This window comes from Zootoca vivipara, chromosome 1, assembly GCF_963506605.1.
Source record: "Zootoca vivipara chromosome 1, rZooViv1.1, whole genome shotgun sequence".
NCBI classification, from domain to species: domain Eukaryota; kingdom Metazoa; phylum Chordata; class Lepidosauria; order Squamata; family Lacertidae; genus Zootoca; species Zootoca vivipara.
Window position 1 is genome coordinate 43,826,218 of NC_083276.1, and position 17,635 is coordinate 43,843,852.

Sequence of the window (17,635 nt, forward strand, 5' to 3'; positions counted from 1 at the left end):
CCAAACTGGATTTCTCCCCCATCCCAAATACTTAAGGTGAATATAAAATGACTGCAGGTAACACAACAGAGAGAATTACTGTCATTACTTTGGACCCAGCTACATTTGTCAAGAAAAAGCATTTTATATGCATTATAACACTGTGACACCAGATGGCGCTGTGGAGTTCCGTCTTTTGTTAATGTGATTTCCCACATTGAGGTTTACAACGTGTTTTCCTGAAACGCTTTTTTTGATGTGTCTAAATCCAGCCCTAAACTCCTGACAGCAACTGTTTGAATTTCCTGTCTACACATGCGCTCACGCACACACACACACACACATAACTATACCCCATTGAAAACATTGGATGGGAGAAAAGAATACGGACCTTGCACTTGGGCACACAATTCATGGCTTGAATCAAGAATCCTTTCTTGATGTGTTAATTAGCTGACCAAAGCCAGAATGTGGGTTGTCCCCAATATTGCCATGTTAATTGGACACTATAGTTATCTTGCTTTCAAGCAATCTAAATTCTCTCTTCTTTTCTTCTCTGATTTCAGACCCTTATGTTCCATCCCCTGTGTATATATGCTTGCCAGTTAAAGAATACATGACACATGGATTGTACCTCACCAAAGTTTATGTCATAATAAAACTATTAGTCTTTAAGGTGCCAGAAGACTTGCTGTTTTTTCTTACAACAGACTATCAACATGCCTATCTTTCTGGAGAAGAAGAGGAAGAAGAGGAGGAGGAGGAGGAAGAGGAGGAGGAGGAGGAGTTTGGATTTGATATCCTGCTTTATCATTACCCGAAGGAGTCTCAAATCGGCTAGCAATCTCCTTTCCCCTCCTCTCCCACAACAAACACTCTGTGAGGTGGGTGGGGCTGAGAGACTTCAGAGAAGTGTGACTAGCCCAAGGTCACCCAGCAGCTGCATGTGGAGGAGCGGAGACACAAACCTGGTTCCCCAAATTACGAGTCTACCACTCTTAACCACTGGCTCTCTCTGACATCGAACTCCTCTAGCTAACCCAAACAGTTGCAAAGAGGAAAATACAAAAAAACAAGAAATAGACTGGGTTGCCCTAAAAGTCTGCTCGAGATTTTTTGGGGGAGGGGTGTCAGAAAAGTAATACATTACCAAGTCTGTGTACGCAATTTAACTTCCAAATTAGTATCCTGAAATGAAGAATTTAAATCAAACAATATTTTGAGTTGCATGCATAATCCACAGAACTCAGCTTTCTTAGATTCTATTCACATAATAATCACTTGCAGGAATATGCCACAAAAAAATTTTGGGGGGGGGGAATCCGGGCAGCTTTTCTATGTGTTTCTGCTCTCTGACACCAAGTGGAGCATATCCTATGAAACTCCAATTCTGAAAAATAGTGCATTTTCTGTGACTGGATCTTTGCATCATAAAGTATAGGCACATTTATAAAAATGAAAGGCCTGAGAACTACAGAACATTTTTTATTTCTCATGATATCCCTTGGTTTAAAAATAGACACACAAGCTTATCCTAAGTATGCATAACAATAGAGGTTGCGCAAGTTGTGAGTTACATCCAGGCCTGTGATCAGCGGCAATTGGGCGGGCGATTGGCAGCTTATACCAGCGATGGTACAGAGAGGAGGCGCATTTTGTGATGCATGCGGGTGATTTTTGGCATCCCCCCTCCCCCCAAAAAAGCTCAACAACTTTGTGCCATCTCCCCCCATTTTCTTAAATCTGAGTCCCCCAACAACATAGGGGGCATCTTATGCACAGAAAGTATGGTATGTTTCAGCTATCATATCCAATTATGTGGAAGCACTCAGAAAGCCTTTCCCGATAGCTTGATATTGCTTGCATCATTAAAGTCCACTTTTCCAAAATCAGCCATTGAATAAAAAGCTGGGACAGTGAATTGCCTTAAGTTTAGGAACCTGCCCAATGAGTGAAGTGCTTACCTCTGATGCAGTAAGAATTACTTTCACCTCCTGCCCCACAGAAAGTGATTTCAGAGGCATAGTCAAGGATGCCGATGAATTCTGTTTGTCTTGCTCCCCATTACTTGAGCGATGCTAGATGGGGGTGGGGAGAGTTATGTTGTTAAATAATCAGAAAATACTATGTTTAGAGATTATTTTGATTTTTCAAAAAAATAATGTTACCAACTGTAGAATGGAGCTAACACTTTTACGTCACTGCTGCTTTTGGTTTTGGGGAGCAGTCGGGGGACAGTCTGGGAGTAAAAGCACACTCCTAAAAATATCTACTCGGAAGCAAGTCCCATTTAAATTTACTCTGAAGTCGGTGTCATTGGATTGCAGACGAGGCGTTTCAGGCCAGGGTTCCTGGAAGCCAAGCCCCGGTACCTGACCTTCTGTACCACCAGAATAGCATGTCTGCCAAAGATGTCATGGTCTGAATTATGTCTACACAGAGGTGCCAACAAAACAGCATTTCAAAACACACCAGCTAATTCAACATCTAGTCAGATGAAGTTTCAGATCCAGGGCCTGCTTTTCAGTCTAAATAACTGAGAAGAGAGAAGATCCCATCAGACCAAGCTTCTGCTCAACACTGTTCCCCACACTCTGCCTCTTAATCTGATCCTTTGCTAACCTGGACTACACCAGAGTGAGCCAACATGGTGCCCTCCTGATTATATCACCTTCTGAAGAGGCTCCATTCTTCCATTCAGAGTTCCTTCCTTTCTGCCAATATATTCCCCTTTCTTGCCTATTCAGATCGTGTGCATGTAGCACACTAAAATAAAAAAAGGGATTACTTTCACTTCAAATCCACGAAACTGTGGTTTGATCCAATCACAGTTAGAGATAATGAAACCGAATCAAACTGTGTTTTCAGATTCTGGTTTTGTACCCATAGTTTAGACAACCACTGTTTCCCATATGAGGACACAATATAGGAAACTATAGTTTGTTCAAAACTGCAAATGGAAACTTTTAACTTCCTCCCCTCAAGGTCTAAGGAGGAAGGAAGTGGATTGGTGCGTGGGAATCTGAGGCTCACTGTGGCACATTATTGCAATAGAAACAGAAAACCATGATTTCCTGGGTCAGTATTTTATAATACTCTGAGAGGGGGCACATTATTCTATCCCTAATATATATTTTAGGTGAGATGCATTATTTCCCATGAAAGTAGGGTCACCTGCAGGTGGGTGTTTAATTGTGGTTCCCAATGCATTGGATAGTGGAAATAAAAGCATTCTACCGATCCAGATTCCAAAACAGTTTTCCATGTATCTTCATATGATCCCTTCATTCTCAGTTCAAGGTCACCTTCGTCTACAAAGAGAAGCCCAAACAGATTATAATATCAACCTACAAACCTATTACCTACAAACTCCCCTTTATAGCTTGTGGTACCTTGGTTTCCAAACGCTGAAAACCCGGAAGTGTTCTGGTTTTCAAACATTTTTCAGAAGCCAAACGTCCGATCCAGCTGTCGGCTATTGTTTCCAGGGCACCTGCACCAATCAGAAGCTGCGCCTTGGTTTTCGAACATTTCGGAAGTCAAACAGACTTCTGGGACGGATTAAGTTTGACGCTTTTGTTTTTGCTATATATTTTACATTTTTGTTTTTGAGGCTTTTTCGGTTAATTCGTTTTGGGGACTGTGTGTAACCCAGTTCAGCTACTGATTGATTGATTGATTGATTGTGTGACTGCGGAAATGGATAAAAGCCCCCCATCCAAACAATGACTATCATCAGTGCAGGCAAGACGAAAAAATAATTTTTATTTTTATCATCTACAATACTGTCTTATTTATTTTATAGTACAGTCCATTGATTATTGCTTTCATTTTATGGATAAATGGTCTTGTTAGATAGTAAAATTCATGTTAAATTGCTGTTTTAGGGGATGTTTTTAAAAGACTGGAACAGATTAATCCTTTTTGCATTACTTTCCATGAGAAAGCGCACCTTGATTTTGGAACACTGGTTTGGGAATGGACTTCCGGAACGGATTAAGTTTGAGAACCAAGGTACCACTATACTATCTGGATTTAATAAGAATGTCCCCCCCCCCAAAAAAAAAATCCACCTAACTGTTGCTTAACAGCTAGAAGGAAACACCACCCAAAATATTTGCACCAGTAAAATTATTGCTGTTCCAAACAGCAGTTAGATATTTAATAACTTGTTGGCATTTGTTTCTAATTTAAGTACTAGTGATAACTTCAAATTTTGCCAATCAACAGGCTATATATGCTATAAAGGAGTGTTAACAATCTCAGTATCCTTCAGTCCATTCTGGACTTTGCAAGTAATCATCCATAATATGCCACCTTATTTTCTCCTGCAATTTGACATTGCAACATGAAGAACATTTAAGCAGCTTATATGCATTTCATCCTGATCTTATTATCCAATATGGAACAGAATCAAAAGCTGTTGCTTAACAAAACAGCAGCAGCAGCAAGATAAAAAAATATTTATATCTGCAAGAATTTTATTGATTCCCAGAAAATAGAAAGTTAATTGTTGTTGAGGTGGGGAGGGATCTCTACCTGGAATTACCTTTCAAATACTTTGCACTTTTCCCCTTGGAAACACAAACATTCAAACAAGAAACTGGACGGGCCTGTGAAAAATGAACAATAATCCAAGTAATGAAGATTCAATTTATTGAAATGGTCAAGCATTCAAGAAGAGCTGCCTCTAAAGGCAGTTCTTTAACATTCGTCTCCCGTAGTCCTCCACCCCACAGCCTTTAGTTCCATTTGTGTATATTAAATTAAAATTTACCTAAAACTACATTCCAGAAACAATGAAAGGACGCACAAAATCAAAAGGGTAAATATTACCACTATGATGTTGTTGGTGAGGAGATTTTCAAGACGATCCAAACTAGAAGGGGGGGAGGGGAATGCAAGTTTTAAAAATAATTGCATTGAATACATCTTTCTCAGCAACCAATCTTGCCTTACAAATTTAATGAATTGAGGCCTGGCAAAGCAGGATTACAGGAAGGAGTGTGAGCCACAGGCAATAAAGAAAAGCAGACCCTCCAAATGTCCCTATTCTCCAGCGACAGTCCTGGGTTTACAGAAGCCATCCTGGTTTCTGATTTAATCCCAGAACATTCCACGTTTCCTTAGGATGTCCCAATTTTCATCAGAGAAATGTTGGAGAGTATAGCAGGACGTCTCTATTCCATCAAAAAAGCGTTGGATGGTATGGAACAGGACATCCCCAGGGTTTTGTTTTTTCAAATGGAACTCACCGGAACTCATTTCCAGCACCTCTCAGGTGGGTACCATTGCCATTATAAGAGAAAGGGTGAGTTCTGGCACCTCTTTTTCTAGGAATATGGCACTGGGCATCCCTATTTTCAATGAAGAAATGTTGGAGGGCATGCAAAAGGAATCCCACCCTCACTCACCTAGCACGCATGTGCAGCGGGATGCTGCGCATGCATGCAATGCAGACGGGATCGTGCCCCGCCCCCCACGACTTCAAAACGGAGCCTAAACGGAGCATCCAGGCTCCAGGCAGATAGCCCACTGGTGCGGCGGGCTGGATATGATCAAATTTGCTTTTCTATTTGTGCAAGACAACCCTGATTCTATGATCCCTGGATCCAAGCCTACATGTTTTAATAATCACTCACTATATGCTTTTACAGAAAAGTTCCAAAAATCCTTCCATTGGAACTATTACTTTATAAAAATTGATAGTATTTAGGAACACTCCCACATTCCTTTCCAAAGGTAAATTGTGGTGTGGCCAGATTTGATGAAGTGAAGGGCTGTGAGGGCCAACCAAAGTTGTTAACTTTTTTTTTAGGATTGAAGTTCTTGAGCTTTTTTTCGGGTTGAAGTTGTTGTGTGTTTTTTTCAGATGGAAGTTGTTGAGGGTTTTTTAGGACCCCCCCCCCCCCCGGAAATAAACCGACCAGTGGGTTAAATGAACAGGAAAGAGAGGTGGAGTTCTTTAAAGGAACAGCTATCTCCTGAGGGAAAGTCACTTCAGTCTCTCCTTCAACATGCATGCTAGTCTTTCTATCTTTCCCCATAACATAGAGATCTTTTTCTTTGCTAGATGATACTTCCCCAACAGTTTGAATGTACAACATTTAAAGCAATAGCAATGCAGTTTGTTTTTGATGTGATATGAAAGAAAATACTTTGCTTACTATGTATACTACTTGAATTATAGAAAACAATTCTATAATTGTTTTCTATCAATTCTATCTCTCCAGTAGAAAAAATGGCAAGTGTGAAACAGCCCCTGAAATCTACCTGTAATGGTTTGAATTCCACATTATGGATCAGCAAACACCCTCCATCACATTTCATACGGCATGCTCCCAGAATGGAGGAAAGGCATAAAGCAGGCTTTATTTATTTAATTAATTAAATTAAGAAGAGCATGCTTACTTCAGGAAGGCTAGAACCTTTGGTGAAAGGTAATTAACTGAAAAACAGAAGAAGCAACCACATCAATTGTTTGATTTCTTATGCACAATTAAATTCATGCCTAGACAAGCTAAAGTCTACATCTTGTCTCAATCATCTGGGAGCTTTCAGCACCCTAAATGCTCAAAGTGACAGCATATGTAATTAGTTGTGCTATCTTGAAGACTCCTGCTCATTAAATTCACAGCTTGTTATAAACAAAGAAATCTATAAATGCACTAACTTAAACCTGTATTTTTCATAACAAAAAACCTGACACCACATTTTATAAAGAATCCAGAATACTTCCCTGTTATTGTTATTATTACATACTTTTCCTTCATTATGAACTCTACGTCCAGTTCTTCCTTATGCTGGAAAGAAAAAGATGGCTGGGGTCAGCAACATAAAAAAAATTAATCTGCTTAAAAAACAGTCACTATAAGACTTTAAGAAGAGTCCTGCTGGAACAGCCCAAAGTCCCACCTGCTCCTCCATTCAGTCCTTATCCTGATAATCAGCAGAAAACAGCTGCTGATTGCCTTACCCTACACCAGGCATGTCCTACTTCAAATAACCTGTGATCTACGATCCAATATCAAAAACTGGCAGTGATCTACCACCCACCCAGGGATAGGTGCAGGGTGGGCGGGCCGGCGCTGGCTGCTTCCCCTGACGGTGCAGGGTGGGCGGGTGCCCAGCTCTCCCCCCCCCCAGCAGCTCTCTCTCCCTCCAAGCCAGCCCTTTCTCTCCCCACCCCCCACCCCCAAGCAGCTCTCTCTCTCTCTAGCTCTCTCTCCACTCAAACCAGCTGGGCTGCGGAGCTCTCCTGGACGACGCTTCTCCTCCTGCCCACCCCGAAACCAGAGCGCGATCTCTCCCCACCCACCCCCCGCCCTGTCAAAGGGAGCCGCGCAGCTGATGTGGATCCCGATAGTGTCTGCCCTCCCTCCCCCCTCCTTCAAAGAGGGCCGCGCAGCTGATCCTGATCCCTCCCTCCCTGACAAAGGGAGCCTTCCCACGCGCGGCAGCTCCTCCTCGCGCCTTCCTCCATCTCCTGCAGCCGCCCCCTTCCCCAATTGGGAAAGCCACGCTAAGCGCGCTGTTGAGTCCCATCGCGCAGAGCTCTCCCCAGCTCCATGCGCCTCTGCTCAGGCTTGCATCGCTGTGGAGACTGACAGCGGCAGGGGCTGCTGCTGCTGCTGCTGCTGCTGCTGCAGAGAAAGGCCCTGCGATCGACCAGAAACCACCCCACGATCGACTGGGGGCTCACGATCGGCATGCTGTACGTGCCCGTGCTACATGAATTTGTCTTATTCCTTTTGGCCCCACAGGTTTTGCTGAATTACAATTCCTCTCAGTGCCGCACCTCCTTTAAAAGTCTCCTAAATTGGCAGCCATCACTACACCTTGGGGTAGTGATTCCACAGTTTAACTGTGTGAAGATCTACTTCCTTCTGTCTATCCTCCATTCGGTTTCACTGGATGATTACCGGTTCTAGTATTAAGGGGGGGGGGGAATGTTCCCATTCACATTTTCTGTGAATTCACATTTCCTATTCACATTTTCTGGTGGAGTCTCCTTCTTTGGAGGTCTTTAAGCAGAGGCTTGACAGGCATATGTCAAGAATGCTTTGATGGTGCTTCCTGCTTGGCAGGGGGTTGGACTGGATGGCCCTTGTGGTCTCTTCCAACTCTATGATTCTATGATTCTACACTGTGCATAATTTTATGCATTTTATCTCCATAGCTGTCAACTTTCAGATTCGAAAATAAGGGATCAGCAGCCTCACCTGTCCCAGGGACACTCTACGGCAGGCATAGGCAACCTTGGCTCTCCAGATGTTTTGGAACTACAACTCCCATGATCCCTGACCACTGGCCCTGTTAGCTAGGGATCATGGGAGTTGTAGTTCCAAAACATCTGGAGAGCCAAGGTTGCCTATGCCTGGTCTACAGTATATCTAACAATCCAGGGTAGCAGCGGGAAATGGCGCTGGAATAAGGGAATTTCCAGCAAAAAGGGGGGGGGGGGAGGTTGACAGCTATGGCTTGGAATAAGGGAGTTTCCCGCAAAAAAAGAGGGAGGGTTGACAGCTATGTTTATCTCCCTCTTGTCCATCGTTCCCACAGCCCCCCCCCCAACGTTCAGCGAGCATCCTGTGCCCACCAGGCATCCTCAATCATGCTTTGGCAACCACCCAAACCCCCACTTAAAGGGAGATTTTTTGGGGTACTTCTACAAACCTTATGGGCTGACACCTCTCCCTCTTATGTGTGAACAGTGTCACTTCAGTTAAATAAAGGATCCACACAAAGAAAGTAAGTTTGGCAGGTACAGGTGGCGGGCTAAAGATGCTTACCTGACCTCCCAGCAACTGAGTGCCTGCTCTTACCAGGAGGCAGAGTGCAGCCCAGTACGAACACACCGACAGAGCCAATCCAGGGCTCTTGCCAGAGCATTTGCACCGCTTCGCTCTCCCTGCCACCTTGCCCCTCCTGATAAGCAGCAGTGACTCACCTCAGAAAGTCAGGTAAGCGTCATTCAGGGCTTCTTCAAACATGGCATATGATGTCGGATAATATCTTTACATAGTCAAAATGTTCATGAAGGACACACATAAATATTTCTCTTCCACTGAAATATAAAGCAAAGATATGAGCAAGAGCTTTCATTTTCTACCTCTGAATTCAGTATGAAGGTTGTGTGGAATCTCTCTCCAGGGCTGACTTCAGCTACATCAAAAAGGACAGTAAAGAGCAGGTCATCTGTTGTGAGCAGGTCTTCATCGTAAATCTTCAGTTCCAGGATGTTCTGAAAATTAAGGAAGCGCCTTTTAAAAATCATATGTGCTTGTGTTAAACGTTAGGACCTCCAATTTATCTGAACAAAAACTTGCCCATCTGAAGCTACTAGAGAAATTCTAGAATGCAGATTCTCTGAGACTAATGTCACAAACGCCATTTACTTACCTTCACTTGATTCTGTACGGTGAAAAAGAAGGTTTCGTTCCACACAGGTGCGCTTGAATTAAGGACTGTTTGAGTCCTTGCTTCCTCCTGCGAAGCTGTTGGCAGCCACAGTGTTACATAGCAGTCAGTTCCACTCACTAAAGCAGGGAGAAAAACTTGCTTAGTAAGAATCTAAAGCCAAGCACTAAAATCGCAATGCTGATAATCTTTGTGACTCTGCTCTGTTAAGTCTGGCACCTTTCAGATAAAGAGATTAGGTAGGTTTGGAGCTAGCATCTCCAGGGATAAGGAGCCATTTTAGCCCCAGATACACCCCTTTATTTTTCTACCATATAAATTAACGCCCTTAATAATTCACTTCTGTGGGGGAAAGTAAAGCCCTTCACTAGATGACACCTTTTAACAAAGGGAGGGAGAAATTGTCCATCATCCACACCCACTGACTGGCCTGACATGACATGACATGACATGACATGACATGACATGACAGACAACTAGCACAGAAGGATGGAGGTAAACAACACATCTCTGAGCTGTCTTGCAAACCTCTCCATACCAACTACACATACCAAACTTATGAAAACAGTAGGGGTGTTAGTCAACCAAGTGTTACTCAGAGTAGACCCACTGAAATAAGATGTCACAATTTAGTCATGTTGGTTAATTTCAATGAGACTACTCTGTTGGTTAATTTCAATGAGACTACTCTGAGTAACACTTAGTTGACTACCACCCTCGGCATTTTGCTGTTGTTGTTGTTTGTTGTTTAGTCGTTTAGTCGTGTCCGACTCTTCGTGACCCCATGGACCAGAGCACGACAAGCACTCCTGTCTTCCACTGCCTCCCGCAGTTTGGTCAAACTCATTAGCAGTTTGGTCAAACTCATTAGCATTTTGCTAATCACATTTAAATGCTAATCACATTTAAATGGCAGTACATAGAAGACTGTCTTATACCAAGGGTCAAACTATCTGTCTAGCCTAATATGATCTACTCTGACTGGCAGCAGTTTTCAAACAAGCAGGAGAATTTCCCATCTCCTGCTACCTGATTCTTTTTTTAACTGGAAATTTCCAGGGATTGAACCTGGAACCTTTTGCATGAAAAACGTGCTCTTCTCACTGAGCTATGGCTCCTCCCCAGGGGCGTACCCAGGATCAAAACTAGGGGGGGCAAGGGGCGGGGCCAAGGCACGGGAGGGGAGGGGCCACAAAGTGGGAATGTGGGCGGGGCTACAGAGCCCAGGTGAAATCAAAATAAACCTGAAGCGACGGCGGCGAAGGGGAGAAAACCAGCGGCCGCCTAGAGGAGAAGAGGGAAGTCTGGGGGTGGGCGGGGGGGGGGGGGAGAGAAGGGAACCAGGCTTGGATCGGGGCCTCCGCGGAGGTCTGGAGCAAAGCCCCGGCCTCCGCGAAGCTATCCGAGGCTCCGTTGCTGCAGCGGTCTGGCAGGCGCTGAACGACTCCCGACGTTCGGGAGACCTTTGAGCACAGCCGCGCTGTGCGCATGCGCCCTGCACGGCGGCCGCCGGAGTCCACAGCCGCGCTGTGCGCATGCGCCCCGCTTTGCGCATGCGCAAAGGTCTCCCGAACGTCGGGAGCGTCAGCCCTTGCCCCCTCCCACACAGCGCGGCTGTGTGGACTCCGCACGGCTCGGGCGCAAGAGACTGCTGCGGGCGCCGAACTCGCGCTCCGCTGGGCTGTCCTCCGCCTCTGCCCACCAGCCCCGCCGGCAGCGCCACTCTTGCCCACAGCTGCCCGACCGGCCCTGCCTCTAGAGTAGGGCAGCGGCCCCTCCCTGCCCCGCGGTGGGTACGCCCTTGCTCCTCCCCACTGAAATGTGCAGTGACCCTGCTTTTCACATCAATGACCAGAACAGTCTTCACTTACATATGATATTTATACCTAAAATGTAGCTGCCTCTGAGTCCTAAACTAATAAGGTGGCATTCTGTGTTGTGTAATATTTGGAAATGGATTATTTTTTCAAGCATCAGATGGCATGACTGTGAGCTGTATCCAGGTAAGTCCAAGCAGAGTAGACCTACTGAAATTATTGGTCATGCTTATTGAATTCAGTGAGACTTCTCTGAGGCTGGATCTAAACAGATATTAAAAAACGCTATGAAAATGCTATCTTAAAAAACGAAATAAAATATATATGCAATTTGCCATTGAGCTCTACAGAGCCAGCTGGTGTCACAGTCTTATAATAACACACTTATAATGTTAGAATTGCAGCTGTGAAACTGAGTCCTCAGGAGGAGTAGGACTTGGCTAGATGCAAACCTACCATATGTGTCCCACCAAGTTTGTTCTCAGGCCAAAGGGTCTTTATACATATAAAAGGATAGGACTGTGGTTCTTTCAAAAACCTGCCAAAGCATTCCAGGTTTCCCAAACATTTTTGATCCCCAGTTAAAACCTGAATTTAGATTTCCACTCTCACCATCTTTTGAAAATGTTTCATGTTTTGTTTTTCTGGTTACCAGTCCTTTTAATTTCATGGAAGAGAGGCAATGAAAAATGTGAAGGAAACATGGTACTCACGTGGGTCAGCTGCAGTGATATTTCTAGCTTGCAAGATTTTCACAGTGAGCTGAGAAGTGGGGAAGGTTTGGATCTGCAAAGCAAATGTATGATTTGATGAAGTCACAAAACTGAATTTAACTACACACACTTACCAGCAAAAGGAAACAGAAACAGAGTATCAAAACTGTAGAATGATAACAGGAGCATATCTGAGAGGTACTTCAACCCAAAACATGAAAGGGAGTGAGTTTATCCTTAACATTGAGAAACAGAGTAGACCTTAACCCTATTCAGAACCCAGTTCCCCAGATTACGAGTCTACCACTCTTAACCACTACACCACACTGACTCTTCTAGTTTCCGGTTAATTGTGCTACTTTGATTGTATATTTTATATTTGACTGTCTTCTGTAATGTTTTATTCCAAATTGTTTTATTTGATGTTATAATGTAGGTTGTAAAAAATACATAAATAAATTGGAACAGAAATGAATAATAATAATAATAATAATAATAATAATAATAATAATCAGGGGCTGATGGGTCATAACTGGAAGACTGGATAAACTCTGCCAGAAGTAGGTCACACTATAGTGGAGCTCAGCAACAGTCAACCCCAGTTTTCAAACAACAGCTCATCATCAACATGTTTGATCACATGGATAATGCCCAATGTCTGCACCAAACACATTGTACTGTAATCAAAACAGTTGTGGTCTAATTTAGTCCAACACCAGTTTGTGTATGCCATTATTTCCACCTGTCTCCCACACCCCACCAGTTCCACTACACTTGGGTCCACAAGCAAAACAATTTCATTTACTCCATTTTTGTTATTAAAACCTTTCAGATGATCTGTCGTTTGTTCATTTTGTAATGGCTTGATCCACTTTCATGATCTGGCAAGCTCCCTTCAAATCCAGTTTCCATTTCCTAAATGTCAGATATGATTTCTACATTACAGCAACCCAACAAAGATCCCCATACCTTCAAGAACCAAATTCTTCACCTATATTGAAGTATGCAACTTAGTACCTGCAACTTCTCCAGAAACAGTGGATGGTGATCAGGGGAGAGGGAGACCACTGAATACATCCATGCTTGCATGGGGTTCAAACAGGAGGAAGTGGCCTGTACCATCTCTTCTATAGGGGTGGTATTCTGTTAATTGCTGCTCAGTAATTTGAAGGTAAGGTTCAAAACAGATGAGGAGGTGATATTTAAAAGAGCCCTTCTATGAGCCCTTCTATCTCATAGAATCTCATACAATGCTTTACCTACTTAATCTCAAAACCTTGTACTCAGCTACACAGTTGCAAATAAAACATTTAAAATGTCTTGTAAAGTGCAGTATACAAATGTGCAGCACTTTTTTTTCTTTAAACAATGTTTAGGGGTACTCTTATTTTGACTCAAGAAAACCACCATTTTATAGTTCAAATCAGAAAGAATAAATACAGTAAATGGACAAAAGTACAAAGATTCACAAAATGTTTAGGGGTATACATACCCCTGCGTACCCCCAGAAAAAAGCACTGCAGATGTAACACTAGATGGCAACTGTGAGCTATGCAAAATTCAATGTATTTTTCAAAACGTTTTTTTTTTAAAAAAGCATTTTCACAGTGTTTTAAAGATGTGTGCAGATTCCACCTCTCACATGCTAATCTTGTTGAAATGCCCTCAAGTGTATTGACCCTGTAGTGCATGTTCTGCATATGTAAACAAACACACACACACACACACACACACACACACACACACACAAATAGCCCAAAATGTGTTCCTCCATTTGCCCGCTCCTCTTCCAGATGATACGTTGCATCAAAAAACCCACAAATTATTGAATAGCTGTCCTTTTAAATTTACCTCTGGTAAACTGGTAGCTGGATCCTCAGACATCCTGTACTCTCAAGTCTCATGCAGTCAGATGAGAAAAATGTCAGGTTGTGCTTGAGGGAACTGGTTCCTTGGCTGAAGGGGACTAGTCCTGGTTGTGTCTGCCTTTAAAGTGACAGAACTTGGAAATCATTGTAATATAAGCAGAAACACAGCCCCACCCTCAGTGATTAAAAACGAATACTTTGAGAGTGCTCCGTGCACATATAAATAGAAAATTATTATTTTTAACAAGTTTGCACTGTATTTTTATGGTGTGGCCAACTGAGTTATGCACATCACTAGCTGACAAAATTCCAGAGTTCCTTTCCTGGTATCCATTACCAAATGTGACCTCAGAGCTTCTCCAGATGCTAAACCAAGTCATGCCCAGATTGTTGTTAAATCATGCAATGTAGCCATCAGTTTTTACCTAGTACAATACCCAGCACCCAGATTAGCTGTACTGTGGGAGATTGAAGATTGCAATAGTGCCAGGAGTTTATTGTGGTTCAGTATTTAGAGTACTAAAAGGCAATGTGGATTGCAAGGGGCTCCAAAAGGATCTTTCCAAACTGGGCAAATGCGTTGTAAAATGCCAAATGTGATTTGGTGTAAGCAGATGTGATGTGATGCACATAGAGGCTAATTAGATAAATAAATAAATCCTATCTTCACATATAAACTGATAAGGTTTGAACTAGCGGTGACCAACCAGGAAAGAGTTATTTGGGTTGTGGGGAATAGTTGAAATGTAGTGAAAGTGAAAATGTAGTTTGCAAGCTGTGAAAAAGGTGGATTCTAAGTTAGGGATCGTTAGGAAAGGAATCAAAGAATAAAACTGCCAAAATAAAACTGCCCAAATAAAACCGTCCTTATATTTGGTGCAACCACACTTGGAATACTGTGTGCAGCGGAACCTCAGTTTTTGAACGTAATCCATTCTGGAAGCCTGTTCGACTTCCGAAATGTTCGAAAACCGAGGATCAAAGGCCTGCCAGCAAGTTCAATGGGGGAAATTGAGAAATGCGCCTCAGAAGCCGTTCGACTTCCAAGGCGTGTTCAAAAACGGAAGCATTCACTTCCGGGTTTTTGGCGTTCAGCAGCTAAGACGTTCAAAAACCGAGGTTTGACTGTACTAGGTGAGCCTCGGAGTACCTTCCATCTCTATGGTGCTATGATTTGAAGCAATGATTCTTCAACATCAACTTCATTGGACTGGTCATGTTGTGCGGATGCCTGATGATCGTCTTCCAAAGCAACTACTCTATTCCGAACTTAAAAATGGAAAGCGTAATGCTGGCGGTCAACAAAAGAGGTTTAAAGACTATCTCAAGGCAAATCTTTTAAAAAGTAGTATAAACACTGACAACTGGGAAACACTGGCCTGCCAGCGCTCCAGTTGGAGAACAGCCTTTACCAAAGATGTCATGGGCTTTGAAGAAATCTCAGGACGCAAGGGAGAAACGTGCTAAGAGGAAGGCATGCTTGGCAAGTCCACGCTGTGGTCAACTCCTGCCTGGAAACCAATGTCCCCACTGTGGAAGGACATGTGGATCCAGAATTGGCCTCCACAGTCACTTACGGACCCATTGTTAAAAACTGTGTTTATGGAAGACAATCTTACTCATCTACGAGTGATCACCAAAGAAAGAAGCTTCCCTAGTGCTATAAAATGAATGCATGTTATTTTTGTATTATTTAAAAAAGGTCTCGCATTATGTTCATGTGTCTCACAAAGGGGGGGGGGGACCCGAAACTCCTACCTGCTGTGTGTACAATTGCTACGATAACTTGCAATGTTTTCTTCCCTTTCTAGAAGATAGGAAAGTGCAGGTTTAGAAGTATAAGGGCTTATAATACAAGATAGTAACCAACTTCTATAGCTGTTAAGTAGACGCAAATACAGTTTTTTCACACTAAATGGCTTTTCATTTGAAGAACAAGCCACCTCTGCTCAAAAAGCATTAAAAATATTGCATACAGTGGTACCTCTACTTACGAATAACTCTACTTACGAATGTTTGTTTCTACTTATCAATGGAGCTCCGTCCGCCATCTTGGATGCGGTTTAGATAGGATTTTTTTCTACTTACGAATTTTTAGATAGGGTTGCTTCTACTTACGATTTTTTTCTCCCAATGCATTCCTATGGGATTCGACTTACATTTTTTTTTGACTTACAAATGTGTGTTCGGAACGCTTTGAATTTGTAAGTAGAGGTACCACTGTATACGGTATTTTTATACAAACATTGAATCCAGTTGCTGTTGCATACATTAGGGCATTGCCTACTTGCAGGTGGCCTAACAGAATACCCCACTAGGAGGCTGTTTCCTCACTATACCAAACAAAATAGGTATCATTACACATCCGATCTGCAGAATGGCAAGGACAAAAGGTGCACCAGTTACTGTTCCTGACACTGGTGGCGGCTGATTCTACGAATTGGTGCTGTCAGCAACTGAGAGGTGTCATGAGCTCCCAGCCCATGGGTGCCTGGGTGTAGGCTAAGCAAAATTCCTCACAAAGGTGGTGTCACAGTTTGACCTTAACATTTCAGGTTGTTTCTCTCACAGTTATAAATGGCATGTGAAGCAAGGTCCATTTCAAAACCCAGTGCGTGCTAAAGGTTTGCTTAATGCCTACTTGTTAATACAGGAAATAAACATAGCAATGATGATGATGATGATGATGATGATGATTTAAAAAATCTTTTGCTCATTTGCTTATTTTTAAACAGCCATGAGAAAAGCCTTAGGATAACCATTCGTCCTCTTGATTCATTTCGTTGGCATCACCAATATAAATACATGTAACCACTTCATTTAAGCAATACAAAATTGTAATATTAGATCACTGCACTACTCCTTCATTGTAAATCACAGCATCATACTCACATTCAGCTGTATCCAAAAAACATGTTTTCCTGCATAGTTTTGCAAATAATTTTAACAAGAAGTCACTAGAACAATTAGCAACCTGGTCCAGGTCTCATGATCTAGACTGTTTTATCTGACTATTATTATTATTATTATTAATTTCTATGGCGCCCTTCATCTGAAGATCACAGGGCAGTTTACAAAAAGAAACACAAAAATAAGTACCCTAAGAACAAACAAAAACAACAGTGCCCCACTCATACAACAACAAAATTATTCATCTTTTTAATTAAAACATACACAATATTTAAATTTTCTAGATTCATTAAAACTTTTACCATGCAAAAGAGCTTCTCTGGGCAGCTACTTGGGTAAGCGAAGGATGCACTAGGCCTTTTGCCACTTTTGCCCTGGCCAAGTTCTGCAGTGCCCAGTCAGGCACAACTGTTGTCAATAGCCCTCCTCTACTCTGTGTTCCACACTCCGGTAAGAGCCTTAACAGGATTGCTGACTTCCCACCACATATCCTCAGCGGTCCGCATGCTGTGTATAAAGGTGAATTTAACGCGCATGGCCTTTCTGCTAAGAACTCTCCGCCTTTGTTTTCAATCTACTCTTCTGCTACAGCAAGTATCACCTCTCTTTTTCCAAATTATTTTTATTCAGGATCACCTATCTCAAATCATCCCACCCATCATTTTGCTGCAGAAATGATTAACTATGGGTGTAAAAATGGGCGGAGAACTATCCTCAGTTACGAATTTCCTGTTTGGTGTGAGTTTGGTGTGACATTTAAATTATTTGTGCATTGGATGTTCCTTTTCAATGTTCGTGCATTAAAAAAAATGGAACTGGTTGAAAGGTTCACAGATTGAAAAATATACACTTCTTGTGAAGAGGACCTTAAAGACTCAAACCTGCCTCTCATGCATAAACAAGCCGCTCCACAGGCTTAATATGAGCA

At 42.6% G+C, this 17,635-nt stretch overlaps 1 protein-coding gene across 1 annotated transcript in view; it reads right to left on the bottom strand.

Moving 5' to 3' along the window:
* Positions 1 to 13,813, bottom strand: part of LOC118087251 (cytosolic phospholipase A2 delta-like) — a 28,410-nt gene extending 14,597 nt beyond the window's left edge. Inside the window, exons 1-11 of the mRNA XM_060283034.1 lie at positions 13,781 to 13,813; positions 11,930 to 12,002; positions 9,382 to 9,518; positions 9,092 to 9,223; positions 6,742 to 6,782; positions 6,391 to 6,444; positions 4,816 to 4,858; positions 4,529 to 4,592; positions 3,154 to 3,290; positions 1,944 to 2,057; positions 1,130 to 1,167 (exon numbers count right to left, since the gene is read on the bottom strand). Coding sequence (XP_060139017.1) covers positions 1,130 to 1,167; positions 1,944 to 2,057; positions 3,154 to 3,290; positions 4,529 to 4,592; positions 4,816 to 4,858; positions 6,391 to 6,444; positions 6,742 to 6,782; positions 9,092 to 9,223; positions 9,382 to 9,518; positions 11,930 to 12,002; positions 13,781 to 13,813 — 866 coding nt within the window. The remainder of the gene's footprint in view (positions 1 to 1,129; positions 1,168 to 1,943; positions 2,058 to 3,153; positions 3,291 to 4,528; positions 4,593 to 4,815; positions 4,859 to 6,390; positions 6,445 to 6,741; positions 6,783 to 9,091; positions 9,224 to 9,381; positions 9,519 to 11,929; positions 12,003 to 13,780) is intronic.
* Between the last annotated feature and the right edge of the window lie 3,822 nt (positions 13,814 to 17,635).